Here is a 19,950-nt window from a genome sequence, read left to right as displayed (position 1 = left end):
TGCTCATTTCAATTTATAAGCTATTAATTAATTAATTTGGGGACAGGGTCTCAGTCTGTCACCCAGGCTGGAGTGTAGTGGTGTGATCACAGCTCACTGCAGCTTCAACCTCCTGGGCCCAAGGGATCCTCCCATCTCAGCTCCTCCGATTGCTGGGACTACAGGTGCACACCGCCATGCCCAGCTAATTTTATTTTTTTGTAGAAACAATCTCATTATGTTGCCCAGGCTGGTCTCAAACTCCTGGGCTGAAGCAGTTCTCCCATCTCGACTTCCCAAAGTGCTGGGATTAGAGGTGTAAGCCACCATACCCAGCCTATAAACTATTAATTTAATACAAATCAAAATATGCCACCCCAGCTTTACACAGCAGGAGAGGAGAGAACTAACACTTCAGCACCTGTTAAAATGACATACCCACACATATGTCAAGCATTTCTAGGAGATGTACATTCATCATCATCATTCCTTTTTTTTTTTTTTTTTTTTTTTTTTAAGACAGAGTCTCACTCTGTCCCCAGGCTGGAGTGCAGTGGTGTGATCTCAGCTCACTGCAACCTCCACCTCCCAGGTTCAAGCGATTCTCCTGCCTCAGCCTCCCAAGTAGCTGAGACTACAGGCATGAGCCACCATGCCCAGCTAATTTTTGTATTTTTAGTAGAGATGGGGTTTCTCCATGTTGGCCAGGATGGTCTCGAACATTTGACCTCGTGATCCGTCTGCCTTGGCCTCCCAAAGTGCTGGGATTACAGACATGAGCCACTGTGTCCAGCCTTCATTATTGTCATCATAATAGCTCTATATATTGACTACCTACCTTATGCCAGTCATTATCACTAATCCTTACTACACCTTTGCTAGCTATTAGACCCATTTTACAAATAAGGAAATGGAGACTTAGGAACACTGGGAACCTTGCAGTCACACTGTAGACCTAGGTCTGTTCAATTCCAGAGGCCAAGGACATCTCACTACACCATGGAGCCTGCTACTGTTCAACTAGGGAGAAAAATCACAACAAATCTGCTGTTAGTAGAACTATCTCGATAACTCAAAAAGCAATAATTGAGTCAAATGTGTTCTCTACCATGTTGCCATTAAACCAGACTGAGTCTCTCAAAAGCTGTAGCTGTGCTCTAAAATTGTTTGGCCCTTGAGCATAAGAAGGAATCAATAAATGAATAAATGTTGGAGAAGAGGAGAAAGCAGTGCTGAGTCCTAGGCTGTACTCCTCTAATCTATTAATAGGTTTTGCCACTGCATATTCTGGGCACTTTATTTTAAGGCTTGGGTTTGTTTTGTTTTGTTTTGTTTTGTTTTGTTTTGTTTTGTTTTGTTTTTTGAGACAAAGTCTTGCTGTGTCACCCAGGCTGGAGTGCAGTGACATAATCTTGGTTCACTACAACCTCCGCCTTCTGGGTTTAAGCAATTCTCTTGCCTCAGCCTCCCAAGTACCTGGGATTACAGGTGCCTGTCACCACACCCGGCTCATTTTTTGTATTTTTAGTAGAGACGGGGTTTTACCATGTTGGCCAGGCTGATCTCGAACTCCGGACCTCAGGTGATCCGCCCACCTCGGCCTCCCAAAGTGCTGGGATTACAGGCATAAGCCACCACGCCCGGCCACTAGGGCTTAGTTTTAAATAGTAAAAGGAGAGAATTATATCAATAATCCCTAAGATGCCTTCTGGCTTTAAGTGGTTTTATATACTTATTTACCCTTTTTTTAATATAAAAAAAAGTAGAGATGAGGGTCTCTCTATGTTGCCCAGGCTGGTCTCAAACTCCTGACCTCAATGGATCCTCCATCCTTGGCCTCCCAAAGTGCTGGGATAACAGGTGTGAGCCACTGCGCCTGATCTAAATGGTTTTAAATTATACAGATCAATAAAACTTCCAGGTCCTTTAATAGAATTCAAAGATCCTAGCTGGGCTCAGTGGCCCATGCCTGTAATTTCCGCACTTTGGGAGGCTGAGGTGGGTGGATCACGAGGTCAGGAGATCGAGACCATCCTGGCCAACATGGTGAAACCTTTATCTCTACTAAAAATACAAAATTAGCTGGGCGTGGTGGTGAGTGCCTGTAATCCCAGCTACTTGGGAGGCTGAGGCAGGAGAATCTCTTGAACCCAGGAGGCAGAGGTTGCCGTGAGCTGAGAAGGCGCTGCTGCACTCCAGCCTGGGCGACAGAGCAAGACTCTGTCTCAAAAAAAAAAAAGCCTTTAGCAAGTTTTTAGAAAGCAGATTGGACCTAGAAATCATACTCTTGAACCATGTTGCTGTGCTTGTAGATCCAGGCAATGTTTAACATTACAGGACAGCATCTAGCCTCATACCTTGAATATATGATAGGAATTTAATAAATATTCTGGCCGGGGGCAGAGGCTCATGCCTGTAATCCCAGCACTTTGGGAGTCCGAGGTGGGTGGACTACTTGAGGTCAGGAGTTTGCAACATGGTGAAATCCCGTCTCTACTAAAAAAAAAAAAAAAAATAGAAAACTTAGCCGGGTGTGGTGGTGCATGCCTATAATCCCAGCTACTTGGGAGGCTGAGGCCGGAGAATCGCTTGAACTCGGACGGCAGAGGTTGCAGTGAGCAGAGATTGCACCACTGCACTCCAGCCTGGGCAATAGGGTGAGACTCCATCAAATAAATAAATAAATAAATAAATAAATAAATAAATAAATAATTAAATCACTGATGTACTTTTTTTTTTTTTTTTTTCGGAGAAAGGGTCTGGTTCTGTCGCCCAGACTGGAGTGCAGTGGCATGATCTCAGCTCACTGCAACTTCTGCCATCCTCCCAGCTCAGCCCAGCTATTTTTGTAGAGATGGAGTTTCACCATGTTGCCCAGGCTGGTCTTGAACTCCTGAGCTCAAGTGATCCATCCACCCCACCTCACAAAGTGCTGGGATTACAGGCGTGAGCCACCATCCCCAGCCTTCAATGATATGCTGTTTTCAGCTACTGATAGACTCAACTCTTCTATCCGTCCTAGGCAAATAGGTTAACCAAGCCCAAAGTAATTTTTAAAATAATTTAATACAACAATCTCTAGACTATTACCACACTGTATTGAGCTTCTATTTTCGTAAAGATCAATAGAAGTTCACAACAGATTGCTATTATAAACAACCAAGTGAAACAAAGAGGTTTACTAACAGCTTCTTCCTAATAATCTGATTCTTCTAAGAATAAGCTAAGCTCATTCATCAACATCTTAATTGTTTAATTGCTATTAAGCTACTTTTACCAGAGTAGATACATTAATAAATGATAACCTGGTAATGAAATAGACGAAAGTAGCCATCTAGTCCTTTCTCCCTTGGGAGATTGTTTCATCAAATACACTATATTGCAAAACTTCCTCCTTAAAAATAAAATGTGATTTTGCAATCACTTCTTGGTTTCCTTCCTATTTGTGGCTACTGCTTAATGTCATACCCACAGGAACATTTTCGCAAGCTCACTTCTCTACCAAAAAACACATTTTGGGCCACTTTATCCACCAATAATTAATTTCAGCATAAAGCGATTGAGGAGAAAAATCCTCAAGTGTATTTTGAAATTAAACATTTATGATGGGGCGAAGTGGGGGAGTTACTACTTAGAATTATTTTGTCCTACCGTCCCATTTCTGTACTTCATTATAATTATTTTGCAACTATATGGCTCTGCTTTTTAAAGCTGCCCTCAAAATAATATTCTGAGCATAATTCATTTTTATTTGTGTTAAGTAAAACTAAACGTATGATAACCAAAATAATCTCAAAAGGTTGGCATTAGCCAAGTAATCCAAATACAATTTAAGAAAGATAATTCAAGCTAGGTGTGGTGGCTTACGCCTATAATCCCAGCACTTTGGGAGGATCACTTGAGCCAGGAGTTCAAGACCAGCCTGGGCAGCATAGTGAGACCCCCATCTCAAATTTTTTTTTTTTGAGACGGAGTCACTCTGTCACCCAGGCTGGAGTGCAGTGGCGCAATCTTGGCTCACTGCAAGCTCCGCCTCCTGGGTTCACACCATTCTTCTGCCTCAGCCTCCCGAGTAGCTGAGACTACAGGCGCCCACCACTACGCCCAGCTAATTTTTTGTATTTTTAGTAGAGACGGGGTTTCACTGCATTAGCCAGGATGGTCTCGATCTCCTGACCTCATCATCCGCCCACCTTGGCCTCCCAAAGTGCTGGGATTACAGGCATGAGCCACCACGCCTGGCCTCAATTTTTTTTTTTAAGAAAGATAATTAATAAGGAAACATTGAAGAAATACACAATTATTTTAGAAAAAAAGATATCTTTAGATTAAACTGCATATTTAATTTTGTAAAAATGTTTTACAGTCTGATTATTTGTTTTTATAACTTTTAATTTCAATTTTTTTGTTTTAGAGATGGGGGTCTTGCTATGTGCCCAGGCTGGAGCACAGTTGGTATTCATAGGCGCAATCATAGCACACTACAGCGTCAAACTCCTGGACTCAAGCTTTTTTATTTCTTCTTTTCTGAGCTTTAAGTAATACATTTATCGACATTCTGTGTCCCAAACTAAACTACAAACTCCCTAAAAGCAGAGATTGTTCTTGATCATACTAGCACATACTGTAGTACAGTAATGTGGTCAAATCAAACTAGTTTTGGTTATTAATAGAAAGTTATAATTTCCCACTTTACAACATAGTACTTTCCTAGAAAACAAGCTGAAAGTTAAATGTGCAGAAGTCAAATGATTGACTTACACATTATAAATGGGATTCTTTTTCCAGAGTAATTACTGTATATCTGTCTATGGGCATACGCATTAGCAATGTATTTCTAGCCATTTTACATTTGTTTCTTAATTTATTTTTCTTCATAATTGAGCACACAGTCCATAGGCTAATCTTCTGATTGAAGCTAAATAGTCTTACCTGATTTCCATCTTTGTTTCAATTGTCCAACTTTATCCAACTTTGTATTGTTTATGAGATCTACCCATCTTATCACTATGTAATTTTCCCTTCTTCATTTTATTAACTGATGGCACATTGCAATGAAATGTCAAATATTTAAAGTTCAATAAAATACTCAACTCCCCAACACTGCTATATAGGCACATACATGTGCTTGCACAGACACAGGACCATCATCACAAACAACAAAAATAACAACTCAAAATGTTGCCAGACACTTGGGTGGCTCAAAATGTTTATCAGTTAATGTGTCCAAGTTAAATCAAGATAACAATTTAAGAGCTTTCAGTTCATAATGTATAGTGGGGAAGAAGGATGGCATTGAAACATACAAAAGTTGAAAAACAGCTGCATTTGGAATCAGAATTTTAGAACCTTGGAAATTATTTTCTTTTACTTATCTGTCTTCTCTACTAAACTAAGTTGAGGCCACAACTCGAGTTATACTCATCTTTATGTTCCCCATATTTTGCATGCCTAACAACCTACTAGGAACTTGAGAATTAGGTGAATTATTCAAGGTCTCATGGATAGTTAGATAGGCCAGAAAACTGTTCATAAAAGTTACAGGCCAATAAAGCATAGACATATAGTCTTGGACATTGGTCCCTTCATTCTAGCATTTGCTATAACTTGTTTGCAGTTGCCTTAGACCCCGAATAGCCAAAGCAATCTTGAGCAAAAAGAACAAAGCTGGAGACATCACACTACCTGATCTCAAAATATACTACAAAGCTGTAGTAATCCAAACAGCATGAACTAGCATTTAAAAAAAACATAGACTAATGGAACAGAATAGAGAGCCCAGAAATACTTCTACAAGTGTATGTTCAAATGATTCTCATGCAAGTTGCCAAGAACACACAATGAGGAAAGGACATCTCTTTAATAAATGCTGTTGAGAAAACTGGATATCCTATGCAGAAGAATGAAACTGGACCCTTATGTCAAACCATATACAAAAACCAATTCAAAATGAATAAAAGACTTAAATGTAACACCAGAAATTGAAAACTACTGGAAGAAAACGTGAGGAAAAAGCTTCTTGACATTAGTCTTGGCAAAGATTTTTTTGAATAGAATCCAAAAAGAACACACAACAAAAGCAAAAATAGATAAATATGATTGTGTCAAACTAAGAATCTTCTGTACAGAAAAGGAAACAGTCAATAGAGTGAAGAGACAACCTATACAATGAGAGAAAGTACTCACGAACCATAAATCTGAGAATGGCTTAATATCCAAAATATATAAGGAACTCAACTCAATAGCAAAAAAAAACCTGATTGAACAATGGGCTATGGACATGAATAGACATTTCTCAAAAGAAGAGACAGTAATGGCCAACAGGTATATGGAAAAAATGCTCAACATCACTAATTATCAGGGAAATGAAAAATTAAAACCACAATGAGATATCAACTCACACCTGTTAGATATTTATTATCAAAAAGACAAAAGATAACAAGTGTTGGTGAGAATGTGGAGAAAAGGGAACCATTGTACACTGTGGGTGGGAATGTATAGCCATTATGGAAAACAGTGTGGAGGTTCCTCAAAAAAAAAAAAACTAAGAATAATCATATGATCCAGCAATACTACTTCTGGATATATATCCAAAAGAAATGAATCAGTATGTCACGGAGTTATCTGCACTCCCATATTCATTGCAGCATTAGTCCCAATAGCCAAGATATGTAGAATCAACCTAAGTGTCAATCAACAGATGAATGGATAAATAACACACACGCACACACGCACAATGCTGTTTTGCCTTTAAAAAGAAGGAAATCCTGTTATTTGTGACTACACGGATGAACCTAAAGAATATTATGCTAAGTGGAATGAACCAGGCACAGAAAGACAAACACTGCATGATCCAATTACATGTGGAATCTAAAAAAGTCAGACTCATAGAGTAGAATGGTGGTTAGGAGGGATTGGAGGGGACAGGGTAGGGCAATAGAGAGATGTTGATTAAAGAATACAAAGTTTCGGCCGGGCGCGGTGGCTCACGCTTGTAATCCCAGCACTTTGGGAGGCCGAGGCGGGCGGATCACGAGGTCAGGAGATCGAGACCACGGTGAAACCCCGTCTCTACTAAAAATGCAAAAAAAATTAGCCGGGCGTGGTGGCGGGCGCCTGTAGTCCCAGCTACTCGGAGAGGCTGAGGCAGGAGAATGGCGTGAACCCGGGAGGCGGAGCTTGCAGTGAGCCGAGATTGCGCCACTGCACTCCAGCCTGGGCGACAGAGCAAGACTCCGTCTCAAAAAAAAAAAAAAAAAAAAGAATACAAAGTTTCAGTTAAACAGGATGAATAAGTTCTGGAGATCTATTGTATAGTATGATGACTATAAATAATAATAATATATACTTGAAAATTGCTAAAAGGCCGGGCGCGATGGCTCACGCCATATAATCTTAGCACTTTGGGAGGCCGAGGTGGGCGAATCACTTGAGATTAGGAGTTTCAGACCAGCCTAGCCAACATGGTGAAACCCTGTCACTACTAAACAAAAATTAGCCAGGTGTGGTGGTGCACAACTGTGGTACCATCTACTCTGGAGACTGAGGCAGGAGAATCACTTGAACCCAGGAGGTAGAGGTTGCAGTGAGCAGAGATGGGGCCATTGCATTCCAGCCTGGGTACAGAGTGAGTGAGACTTCCATCTCCACAAAAAAGAGAGAATTTATAGGAGACTAGATCTTAAATATTCTTACTACAAAAAAAATACATGAGGTGATATGTTCATTAGCTTGATTTAATCATTTGCAATATGTGTGTAGATATGTATATCAAAACATTACATTGTACACAATAAATATATACAATTTTAATTTGTCAATTATACCTTAATAAAGCTCAAATAAAAAAGAACTTATGTTGCCTTATCTCACCCGGCAAAGCTCAGTTGGAAGAAACTTCCTTTTCCCTTCTCCAGCAACTGAAAAACCACATCACTGTCTCATGTAGCTCATTTTATTACTGTACAGAAGACCAATTGTGAAAATATTATAATGTAAAAAATGTAATTTCCAGTGACATTTCATGAAATTTTCATAATGTTTCCTTCTTATTCATTAGTAATTCACTTACATTGCTCTAAATTCTCTTACTTTTGAAGTAGTGTTTTACCGTATGCTTTCCAGAAGAACAGTAAAATGTAGTTAAAAAATAACATAAGGCAGGGTGTGGTGGCTCACGCCTGTAATCCCAGGCTTGGATTTAGGAGGCCGAGTTGGGCAGAGGTCAGGAGTTCAAGACCAGCCTGTCCAACATAATGAAGACCCGTCTCTACTAAAAATACAAAAAAAGTTAGCCGAGGTGGGGGCGGGTGCCTGTAATCCCAGCTACTTGGGAGGCTGAGTCAGGAGAATCACTTGAACCCAGGAGGTGGAGGTTGCAGTGAGCCGAGATCGTGCCACCGCACTCCATCCTGGGTAACAGAAAAAGCCTCTGTCTCAAAAAAAAAATTAAAATTAGAAATATAAAATTTAAGATGAATTTTAAATGTTAAGCTTCTAATAAGTTTAATCATTGTGATATTATATTTTCTTATAGTGGCAGAAATCTGAAGCTATCATGGAACAATTGAAGTCTTTTCAAATAATTGCTCATCTAAAGCATCTACAGGAAGAAATTAATGAGGTAAAAACTTGGTCCAATAGGATAACTGAAAAACAGGATATACTGAAGAACAATCTGACAACGCTTTCTCAAGACATTACAAAAGTAGACCAAAGTACAACATCCATGGCAAAAGATGTTGGTCTCAAGATTACAAGTGTAAAAACAGATATACGACGGATTTCAGGTTTAGTAACTGATGTAATATCATTGACAGATTCTGTGCAAGAATTAGAAAATAAAATAGAAAAAGTCGAAAAAAATACAGTAAAAAACATAGGTGATCTTCTTTCAAGTAGTATTGATCGAACAGCAATGCTCCGAAAGACAGCATCTGAAAATTCACAAAGAATTAACTCTGTTAAGAAGACATTAACTGAACTAAAGAGTGACTTCGACAAACATACAGATAGATTTCTAAGCTTAGAAAGTGACAGAGCCAAAGTTCTGAAGACAGTGACTTTTGCAAATGATCTAAAACCAAAGGTGTATAATCTAAAGAAGGACTTTTCCCGTTTAGAACCATTAGTAAATGATTTAACACTACGCATTGGGAGATTGGTTACCGACTTACTACAGAGAGAGAAGGAAATTGCTTTCTTAAATGAAAAAATATCTAATTTAACAATAGTCCAAGCTGAGATTAAGGATATTAAAGATGAAATAGCACAATTTCAGATATGAATTAGTTTGACATTATTGAGATTAGACTTAGGTAATTTTTTTAATGGGACCTCTCATGAGAAGACTGGTAAATCAGAAGTAATGATATTTTGGAGTAAAAGTCATTTTATATTTAATCCTATTTTGTACAGTAAAAACAAAACTTTTAAACAGGTTGATTTTCCAAAATAAATATGCTAAAACCTATTTTTGCAACTTTATATAGCAAGAACTTTATCCATCCTTCTGACATACATGTTGTTACACACACACACACACACACACACACATAGGAGGAGCAGAATGTGCTAGTAGCATGGGGAGCTCTCAAAGGGGCAGGATCTGAATCCCCACTTGCCCTCTCTGGCTGCCAGGGAGCCCAGCATGTGTGTTTGGGGACCTAACTGAAGAACTACTCCTCAGGGGACAGGGCTGCGGCATTCATTATCCAGTTAGAGGAAGAGAAACTAGAAAGGTCACAGACAGTGAGCTGCAGGGGAAAAAAAAAATAAAGTAAGCCTGTCTAGATCCTTCATGGCTTTAGGAAACAGGGAAAGGAACAGTAGTGTCTCGGTCTATTTGGGCTGGTGTATACAGTATAGCAAGAACTTTAGGTAGCCTGTCACTAACAAATTTATTTCTCACTAGAACAGTGAGGCTGGAAAGTCTGAGATCAAGGTGCTGGCAGATTCAGTGTCTAGTGTGGGCCCACCTCCTGGTTCATAGCACCTTCTAGCTGTGTCCTCACGTGGTGGAAGGGCAAGCAGCAATCTGGGGCCTCTTTTATAAGGGCACTAATCCTGTCCATGAATACTCCTACCTTATTACCTAATCACCTCCCAGATGTCTCACATTGGATTTCAATGTATGAATTTTGGGGAGACACATTCAGGCCATAGCAAGTAGGTTACTTAATAAAAGTGGTTAGAAAGTGGCTTCTAGAGCAAGGATTGTGGGGGAGGGTGTAGATTGAAGGGGGCCTGCCAAGCCTCAGACAGACTCTGCCTCAAAGCAACACAACTCATGTGTGATGATGATGTGACCAGAAGTAGCCAAATCAACTAGAGAAGGAGGCTCTAAGTCCAGGCACCGTGGCTCACGCCTGTAATCCCAGCACTTTGGGAGGCCGAGGAGGGTGTAACACCTGAGGTCAGGAGTTCGAGACCAGCCTGGCCAACATGGTGAAACCACGTCTCTATTAAAAATACAAAAATTAGCCGGGCAAGGTGGTGGGCACCTGTAATCCCAGCTACTCGAGAAGCTGAGGCAGGAGAATCGCTTGAACCCAGGAGGCAAAGGTTGCAGTGATCAGAGATCACACCATTGCACTCCAGCCTGGGAGACTGGGAGACACAGCAAAACTACATCTCGGGGGAAAAAAAAAAAAGGCGGCTCTAACAGCACTGACAAAATTTTATCAATTCCAATTACATAAAACTTTAGAAAATGCAAAGTAATCTAAAGTGACAGAAAGTAGATCTGTGGTTGCCTGTTGCATTAGGATACTCCAGAGAAACAGAGCCAATAGGATGGGTGGATAGACAGATGATTGATAGGTAGGTAGGTAGTAGGTAGGTGGGTGGTGGATGGATGGGTGGATAGATTAGATAGATGGATAGATGATGATGATAGACAGATGATAGATGATAGATAGATAGAGAGATAGATAGATGATAGATAGATAGATAGATAGATGATTGATTCTAGGAATTGGCTCACATGATTATGGAGGCCAAGAATCCCACAATCTTTCATCTGCAGACTGGAAAACTAGGAAAGCCAGTGGTTTAATTCAGAGTGAGTCTGAAGGCCTGACAACCAAAGGAAGTGATGGCGTAAGTCCTGGTGCAAGATCAAAGGCCCAAAACCGGGAACACTGATGTCTGAGGGCAGGAGAAGACAGATGTCCCAGTTCAAAAAGTAGCAAATTCACCCTTCTGCCTTTTTGTTCTATCCAGGCCCTCAGTGGATGGGATGATGCTCACCCACATTAATCAGAGTGATCTTCTTTATGCAGTCTACCAAGTCAAATGCTAAGCTCTTCTGGAAACACTGTCACAGACACACCCAGAAATAATGTTTTACCAGCTATCTGGGCATCCCTTAGCCCAGGCAGGTTGAAACAAAATTATCCATCACAACTGTGGATAGAGATGGAGACAGGTATAGATTACAAAAAGCCACAAGGAAAAGGAGTGAAGGATGTTTATTATCTTCATTGTGATAGATGTATGTCAAAACTCATCAAAGTGTACACTTTTTAAATTTTTATTCATTTTTATTTTTGAGACAGGTTCTCACTCTGTCACCCAGGCTGGAGTGCGGTGGTGTGATCATGGCTCACAGCAGCCTTGACCTCCTGGACTCAAATGATCCTTCCACCTCAGCTTCCTGAGTAGCTGGGACTACAGTCTCAAGCCACCATGCCTGGCTAATTTCTTTTTCTTTTTTCTTTTTTTGGTAGAGATGGAATCTCCGTATGTTGCCCAGGCTGGTCTTGAACTCCTGGGTTCAAGTGATTCTTCTGCTTTGGCCTCCCAGAGTTCTGGCATTACAGTACACACTTGAAATATTTGTGTTTATATGTGTAATCTCTCATCAATAAATGTTTTTAAGTACAATATAATAACCTAAAGTAAACCTACACAGCATTAGCCCCAGTTTCAAATGCCTAGCGTGAAGGATATCCAGATCCACGGAGCTGGTCACCTGAAAAATAAGTTTATGAATTCTGTGTGTTTGTTCTTGTTGTTGTTGTTGTTGTTGTTTTGAGACAGGGTCTCATTTTGTCGCCCAAGCTGGAGTGCAGTGGCATGATCATGCCTCATTGCAGCCTCTTGTCTCCTGACCTCAAGCAATCCTCCCACTCAGCCTCCTGAGTAGCTAGGACTACATGAATTCACCACCAACCCCAACTACTTTTTTTTTTTTTTTTTTTTTGTAGAGATGAAGTCCGCCTATACTGCCCAAAGGGGTCTCGAACTCCTGAGGTCAAGCAATCCTCCTGCCTTGGCCTCCCAAAGTGCTGGGATCACAAGTGTCAGCCACTGTGCCTGGCGAGTTTATGAATTCTTATTTTTATTTATTTATTTATTTATTTATTTATTTATTTATTTATTTATTTTTTGAGACGGAGTTTCGCTCTTGTAGCCCAGGCTGGAGTGCAATGGCACGATCTCGGCTCACTGCAACCTCCGCCTCCCGGATTCAAGTGATTCTCCTGCCTCAGCCTCCCAAGTAGCTGGGATTACAGGATTGCGCCATCATGTCCAGCTAATTTTTGTATTTTTAGTAGAGACGGGGTTTCACCATGTTGGCCAGGCTAGCCTCGAACTCCTGACCTCAGGCGATCCACCCGCCTCGGCCTCCCAAAGTGCTGGGATTACAGGCGTGAGCCACCGCACCAGGCCTCTTATATTTTTTTGAGAGGGAATCTCGCTCTGTCGCCCAGGCTGGAGTGCAGTGGTGCAATCTCGGCTAACTGCAAGCTCCGCCTCCCAGGTTCACGCTATTCTCCTGCCTCAGACTCCCGAGTCGCTGGGACTACAAGCGACCGCCACCACACCCGGCTAATTTTTTTGTTGTTGTCATTTTTAGTAGAGACGGGGTTTCACCGTGTTAACCAGGATGGTCTCTATCTCCTGACCTCGTGATCCGCCCACCTCCGCCTCCCAGAGTGCTGGGATTACATGGGTGAGCCACCATGCCCAGCTGAGTTCATGAATTCTTATATCAGACTGGCTCATCACCAATCCTTGGGCTTTTTGCCATGGAAAAGTTAACTATGTACTCTGACTTGGTTCACCTTCTCCAAGCTATTGCCAGGAAATATTTCATATGTTCTGTCTTATTTGAAAAATTGATAGCCAGGAACAGTGGCTCACACCTGTAATCCCAGCATTTTGGGAGGCTGAGGCAGGCAGATCACTTGAGCTAATGAGTTTGAGACCAGCCTGGCCAGCACGGTGAATTTCAGCTCTACAAAAAAAATCCAAAAAAATTAGCCAGTGTGGTGTGCATCTGTAGTCCCAGTTAATGGGGAGGGTGAGGTGGGAGAATCGCTTGATCCCAGGAGGTAGAGTCTGCAGTGAGCTATGATCTGCACTCCAGCATGGGCAACAGTGAGACCCTGTGTCAAAAAAAAAAAAGAAAGAAAGAAAAATTGAGTCATTATTACCAGAAACTTGTGTAGTAGTCAGGATTCTCCAGAGAAACAGAAGCAACAGGATGTAGGGGAAGAGAGAGAGAGAGAGGTTTAAGGAATTGGTTCACATGGATTATAGAGGATGGCAAGTCCAAAATCTGCAAGGCGGGCCATCCGTCTGGATCCTCAGGGAAGAACTGGTGTTGCAGTTCAAGTCTGAAGGCAGAATTCCTTCTTGCTTGGGTTGGAGTTGGGGGGATCACTCTTTTGTTCTATTCAGGCCTTCAACTGACTGAACGTGGATTGCCACTCACATTATGGAGGGCAATCTGCTTTACTCGAGGTCCACTGATTACAATGTTAATCTCATCCAAAAAAACACCCTCACGGGAACATCCAGTATAATGTTAAGCCAAACGTCTGGACATCATGGCCCAGCCAATTGATGGATAAAATTGACTATCACACCTTATCACTGTCTCACCCTTCTAAAGAAGGCTATGGAATATAGCTTACTTGTGAAATAGTTATCTCACCTATGGCCTGTCTCAGTTCCACCTCTGTCTAGTATTCAGACACTGAGGTTACAAGTACATCTAGAACAGGTTGAACAATATTCCGTGTCCCATTACTCGTGTCCACTCATGGGCCCATGACTCTGGTTCTGCCTCTGGATAAATAGCAGTTAGTTTTACCCTTAGTTGTTTCATTCATTTGTTCAAAAACATTTATGAATATGTGTAGAACGCCAGGGTAGGTGCTTCAGTGGATACACAGTGGGGAACTACTAGCTATCATCAAGTGTTCCCTGATCTCACAGAACTTACAGTCAGCCACAAAAGGGGTTAGTCAGGGCTCCGTTTTTTTTTTTTTTTTTTTTTTTTTTTTTTTTTTTTGAGATGGAGTCTCGCTCTGTTGCCCAGGCTGGAGTGCAGTGGCACGGTCTCAGCTCACTGCACTCCGCCTCCAGGGTTCACACTATTCTCCTGCCTCAGCCTGGGAGGAGTAGCTGGGACTACAGGTGCCTGCCACCATGCCCAGCTAATTTTTTGTGTTTTTAGTAGAGACCAGGTTTCACTGTGTTAGCCAGGATGGTCTCGATTTCCTGACCTTGCGATCTGCCCGTCTCGGCCTCCCAAAGTGCTGAGATTACAGGCGTGAGCCACCACGCCCGGTCGACAGGGCTCTCTGTTGTTTGTTGTTGTTGTTTGAGATGGAGTCTCGCTCTGTCGCCCAAGCTGGAGTGCAGTGGCGCCATCTCGGCTCACTGCAACCTCTGCCTCCCGGGTTCAAGCAATTTTCCTGCCTCAGCCTCCCGAGTAGCTGGGATTACAGGCACACACTGCCACACTCGGCTAATTTTTTGTATTTCAGTAGAGACGGGGGTTTCACTGTGTTGCCCAGGCTGATCTTGAACTCCTGAGCTCAGGCAAGCCACCCGCCTCAGCCTCCCAAAGCATTGGATTACAGGCGTGAGCCACCGCACCCCAGCCAAGAGCTCTGGTTTTAAAAATCAGCTCATGAAAGAAAAAAAGAAAGAAAAAACAGGCAGGGCATGGTGGCTCACGCCTGTAATTCCAGCACTTTGGGAGGCACAGGTGAGGGATCACTTGAGTTCAGGAGTTCAAGACCAGCCTTGCCAACATGGCAAAACCCTGTCTCTACTAAAAATACAAAAATTAGCCGGGCGTGGTGGCAGGCGCCTGTAATCCCAGCTACTCGGGAGGCTGAGGCAGGAGACTCGCTTGAACCTGGGAGGTGGGGGTTGCAGTGAGCCGAGATTGCGCCATTGCACTCCAGCCTAAGTGACAAAGCAAGACTGCGTCTAAAAAAAAAAAAAAAAAAAGAAAAAAGAAAAGGAAAGAAAAAAGGAGGATTTCTTATAAGTATCTCACCAGCATCCCCCCCAAAGAATTGTGGTATAACGTCCTCCTGGGATCTGGAACAAACGGCCAGCGTCAGTAGAGGCACTTTCTCTACCTCAGGGGCCATGTGATCTCGGAAGTTGTTCCTGTTTCTCCGTAGACCCACCCCACTCTGCCAACTTGCTTCCTCTGTGGGTCCCCATCGACCAAACGCCAAGCTTGAGAGGAAGTCTTTTTTTTATTTTTTGAGACAAAGTCTCGCTCTGTCACCCAGGCTGGAGTGCAGTGGCACGATCTCGGCTCACTGCAACCTCTGCCTCCTGGGTTCAAGCGATTCTTCTGCCCCAGCCTTCTGAGTAGCTGGGATTACAGATGCCCGCCACCACGCCTAAACCAATTTTTGTATTTTTAGTAGAGACAGGGTTTCACTGTGTTGGCCAGGCTGGTCTCAAACTACTGACCTCGTGATCCACCTGCCAGGGCCTCCCAAAGTGCTGGGATTACAAGTGTGAGCCACCGTGCCTGACCATAATCTTTCTTAAATGCATGTATAGCTCATATTTATTTAATGCTTTATATTAGAATTGTTTTGGTCCTTATTAATTTGGTTATATTTTCGTGACCAGAAATATGTTGTAGGAACTTAACTCATTTATATCAACTAGACTATGGTAAAAAGAGTTTCATTATTTGTGATTTCACTTAACGTAACAGTTTCCAATAACCTATTAACATCAAGTACAATGACATTTTGCCGTCAAACTTATCCATGAGTAAAAGTTGGGCATACCGTATTTTCAGACGTTAATGCTTCCTTGAGATTTAGCAGTTTTAACCTTGGCTAATATAGCCCTCTAGTGTTAAGATCATGGGTCTTGGAATAATGATATGGCCTGTCACATGAATTATTTTCTGTCTTCAAACTTTGCAATACACTGTATTCTGCAAAGCAAGCTGGCTGATTTGAACATCAAATTATTATTCACAGTATTAGGTAGGAATTATATCTTGTGTAAGAGACACATCCCCAAGGCTCTTTCATTCAGTATAGCGATACTTATTAAGTGACTATTGCATACTGCACTTCAGTGTCTATAAAAACACACATGAAAACTTTGGAATAGCTTTCTAGGATAACTTGTCAGATCACACCTTAATAACCAGGAGATTCATAAACCTTATCAGTGGTGAGGTTAACATCCCATGCACTTCTATGAACACCTCTGAGAATGTGAAGTCAGGGGTGGCTTGTAAAAAGACAAATGATTCAACAGATAGTTTGAACTTTTATTTATGTTTAATTTTTTAATTTTTACAAGATGCCGATAGTAGCTGGCTTATTAATGTACATTATTCTTTGATATTTCAGGAAGGCACAGTGTTCAACTGTGAACTACAGAGTCCTGTAAGTTTAAAATAACTTTGTTTCTCAACCATGTGATATCCAAGATTTTTCACAATTACTTTGAGATTTTTCCTCATCAGTAATGCAAAGAAAATTGCAATATGATTATACAATTTTTTTTTATTTTTCGAGACAGGTTATCACTCTGTCACCCAGGCTGGAGTGCAGGGGTGTGATTGTAGCTCATTGCAGCCTCAAACTCCTGGGCTCAGATGATCCTCCTTCAGCTTCCTAAGTAGCTGAGATTACAGGCACGTGCCACCATGCCTGGCTAATTTATTTTTTGTAGAGAAAGGGGTCTCACTTTGTTGCCCAGGCTGGTCTCCAACTCCTGGGCTCAAGTGATACCCCACCTGGGCCTCCCAAAGTGCTGGGATTACAGGTATGAGCCACTGTGCCCAGTCTGATATACAATTTCTTCCTGAGACAGAGTCTGGCTCTGTTGCCCAGGCTGGAGTGCAGTGGCAAATCTTGGCTCACTGCAACCTCTGCCTCCCAGGTTCAAGCAATTCTCCTGCCTCAGCCTCCCGAGTAGCTGGAATTACAGGCATGCACCACCATGCCTGACCAATTTTTGTTATTTTTAGTAGAGACCTGGAGTTTCATCATGTTGGCCAGGCTGGTCTCGAACTCCTGACCTCAAGCAATCTGCCCACCTCAGCCTCCCAAAGTGCTGGGATTTCAGGAGCGAGCTTTTGCACCTGGCCTGATATACTATTTCTGATGCTAAAGCAGCAAAGTATAACTCCTAATTTACCAGTGACTGCTATGCGCTTCATTAACATTATGGACATTTCTATCCCAAAAATCATATGGAAATGTTACTTTTTTTTGAGACAGGGTTTCACTCTGTCACCCAGGCTGGAGTGCAATGGCATAAACATGGCTCACTGTAGCCTCAACCTCTCGGGCTCAAGCAATCCTCCTGCCTCAGCCTCCCAAATAGTTGAGACTACAGGCATGTGTCACCACACCCCTTAATTTTTGTATTTTTTTTTCTCACTATGTTGTCCAGGCTGGTCTCAAACTCCTGGGCTCAAGGCATCCTCCTGCCTTGGTCTCCTAAAGTGTTAGAATTACAGGCATGAGTCACTGTGCCCAGCCAGAAATGTTAAACTCACTTTATGGTTTCAGAACAAGGATCAAATAAAATAAAAACATAAAAAATAAAATATGGTTGGCCAAGTGTGGTGGCTCAGCCCTCTAATCCCAGCCCTTTGGAAGGCCAAGGCAGAAGGCTCACTTGAGCTCAGGAGTTCAAGACTAGCCTTGGCAACATAGCAAGACCTCATCTCTGCTAAAAATAAAAAAATTAGCCAGACATGGTGGTCCACACTTGCAGTCCCAGTTATTCGAGGCTGAGGTGGGAGGATCACTTGGGCTTGGGAGATCGAGGCTGCAGTGAGCTATCATCGTGCCACTGCACTCCAGTCTGGTGACAGAGTGAGACCTTCTCAAAAATAAAATATGGTCGAAACAGGCCAGACAAGGCGGCTACCTGTAATCCTGGCTGCTTTAGGAAGCTGGGGCAGGAAAGCTGCTTGAGACCAGGAATCCGAGACCAGCCTGAGCAACAGCAGGACCCGTCTATGAAAAAACAGGAGCAAGTAGTGGCACATCCCAATTATGTCAGCTAACTGGGAGGCTGAGGCAGGAGGATCGCTTGAGTCCAGGAGTTCAAGGCTGTACTCCAGCCTGGGTGACAAAGCAAGAACCCTGTTCTCTAGGGGGAAAAAAAAAAAGTCAAAACATTTCATAAAACTTTCACACAATGGAGGTTTAGTTAAGCTGTTACTCTTCTGTTCAATTTTGTTGCACCTATCAGAAGGCATAATTTCATAAAATCAGGATTCCTTGGCGTTTTAACCACTCTCCAAATATTTGATCCTACTGGAAGTTACTATGCAATGCTATCTTGTCCCTGAATCAACATAATTCAACTATCAGTTTCATATATATATATATATATATATATATATACTTTTTTTTTTTGAGACAGTTTCGCTGTTGTTGCACAGGCTGGAGTGCAATGGCACAATCTCAGCTCACCACAACCTCCGCCTCCCAGGTTCAAGCGATTCTCCTGCCTCAGCCTCCTGAGTAGCTTACAGGCATGCGCCACCACTGCAGCTAATTTTGTATTTTTAGTAGAGACAGGGTTTCTCCATGTTGGTCAGGCTGGTCTTGAACTCCCAACCTCAGGTGATCCACCCGCCTCGGCCTCCCAAAATGCTGGGATTACAGGCATGAGCCACTGTGCCTGGCAGTTTCATGTATTCTTACTCCACTGGGTTCTGCTTTATAGTATTGACAGTAGACATTTCATTAAATGAAATGTAAAAAGAACACCAATACATATATATTAAAATTTTCTTACTAGAATCTTTTAGTATAATTTAAAAACCTGAATTGAGAATTCACATCACTTTAAGTGGGCCTCTTACTTGGGTTTTGAGGATGAAGTGGCTTTCTCTCTCAGAAATAGCTTTGAACTGTAACTCTAGTAACTACAGATGGCAGGCTCCATAGCTTGAACACAGCACATTTTATATCAATGTCCACAAATAAAACCTATTATAACTCTTAGGAAATAAAACTTGAATCCTGATTGGCAGAACTGCCTCAGTGAGGGCTGGCTGAACTGCATACCCAAAATGTTTTAGATCTACGGTCCACTTTCATGTTGGCTGCACTAACGCGTTTCTACTTGCTCTTCTTACATGTTGACTAACATTCCTCTCAGGAAGAGGTGGAGACTATGTTCCTTTTTCCTGAATCTGGAACTTGGTCTCTGAGACATCAGTGTTGTAACCTAGAGTATGGTAAAAGTGATGTTATGTGACATTGAAAGATAAGTCCTAAAAAGCCAACTCTGCCAAGCTCTATTGGAGCCCCAAAATACCACCTAAGTCCAGCTGCCCTGAAGCCACCATGCTAGAGACTTTGGGGAAAGACTATACCACTAATAGAGAAAAGCACAAAGAGCATCCTTTCAGCTCCGAAGTGAAAAGCTTCATGAGACTCAGAACCAGAAGAGTCTGATACTCCTGAGTACCTGAACTCAGATACACCCGAGTTCTTCCCCCATAGAAAAGCTTATCATACGCCATTAATCTTTGGATGCTTTGCTAACATAGCAAGAAATAAATATACAGTTGATACCGCTAAGCACCACAGCCACCACTGGGTTGGGTTCAGAAGACACCCTACTTTACCTTTTTAAAGTTTGGTCCAAATTTGTACCTACAACTCTTCCTTTTTCCCTGCAGCACAGGTGAAATGTTGGAACCTT

The 19,950-nt window shown here is 42.1% G+C and overlaps 1 protein-coding gene across 1 annotated transcript in view; it reads left to right on the top strand.

The window, feature by feature from the left end:
* The window catches only part of IKBIP (IKBKB interacting protein), a 30,626-nt gene extending 21,175 nt beyond the window's left edge, over nucleotides 1-9,451 (top strand). Inside the window, exon 2 of the mRNA XM_055238675.2 lies at nucleotides 8,516-9,451. Within this exon, the coding sequence (XP_055094650.1) occupies nucleotides 8,516-8,549 (34 nt within the window). The 3' untranslated portion in view covers nucleotides 8,550-9,451. The remainder of the gene's footprint in view (nucleotides 1-8,515) is intronic.
* Nucleotides 9,452-19,950: the final 10,499 nt, after the last annotated feature.

This window comes from Symphalangus syndactylus, chromosome 13 (genome assembly GCF_028878055.3).
Source record: "Symphalangus syndactylus isolate Jambi chromosome 13, NHGRI_mSymSyn1-v2.1_pri, whole genome shotgun sequence".
Classification (NCBI taxonomy): domain Eukaryota; kingdom Metazoa; phylum Chordata; class Mammalia; order Primates; family Hylobatidae; genus Symphalangus; species Symphalangus syndactylus.
This window is presented reverse-complemented; position numbering and strand designations above follow the sequence as displayed.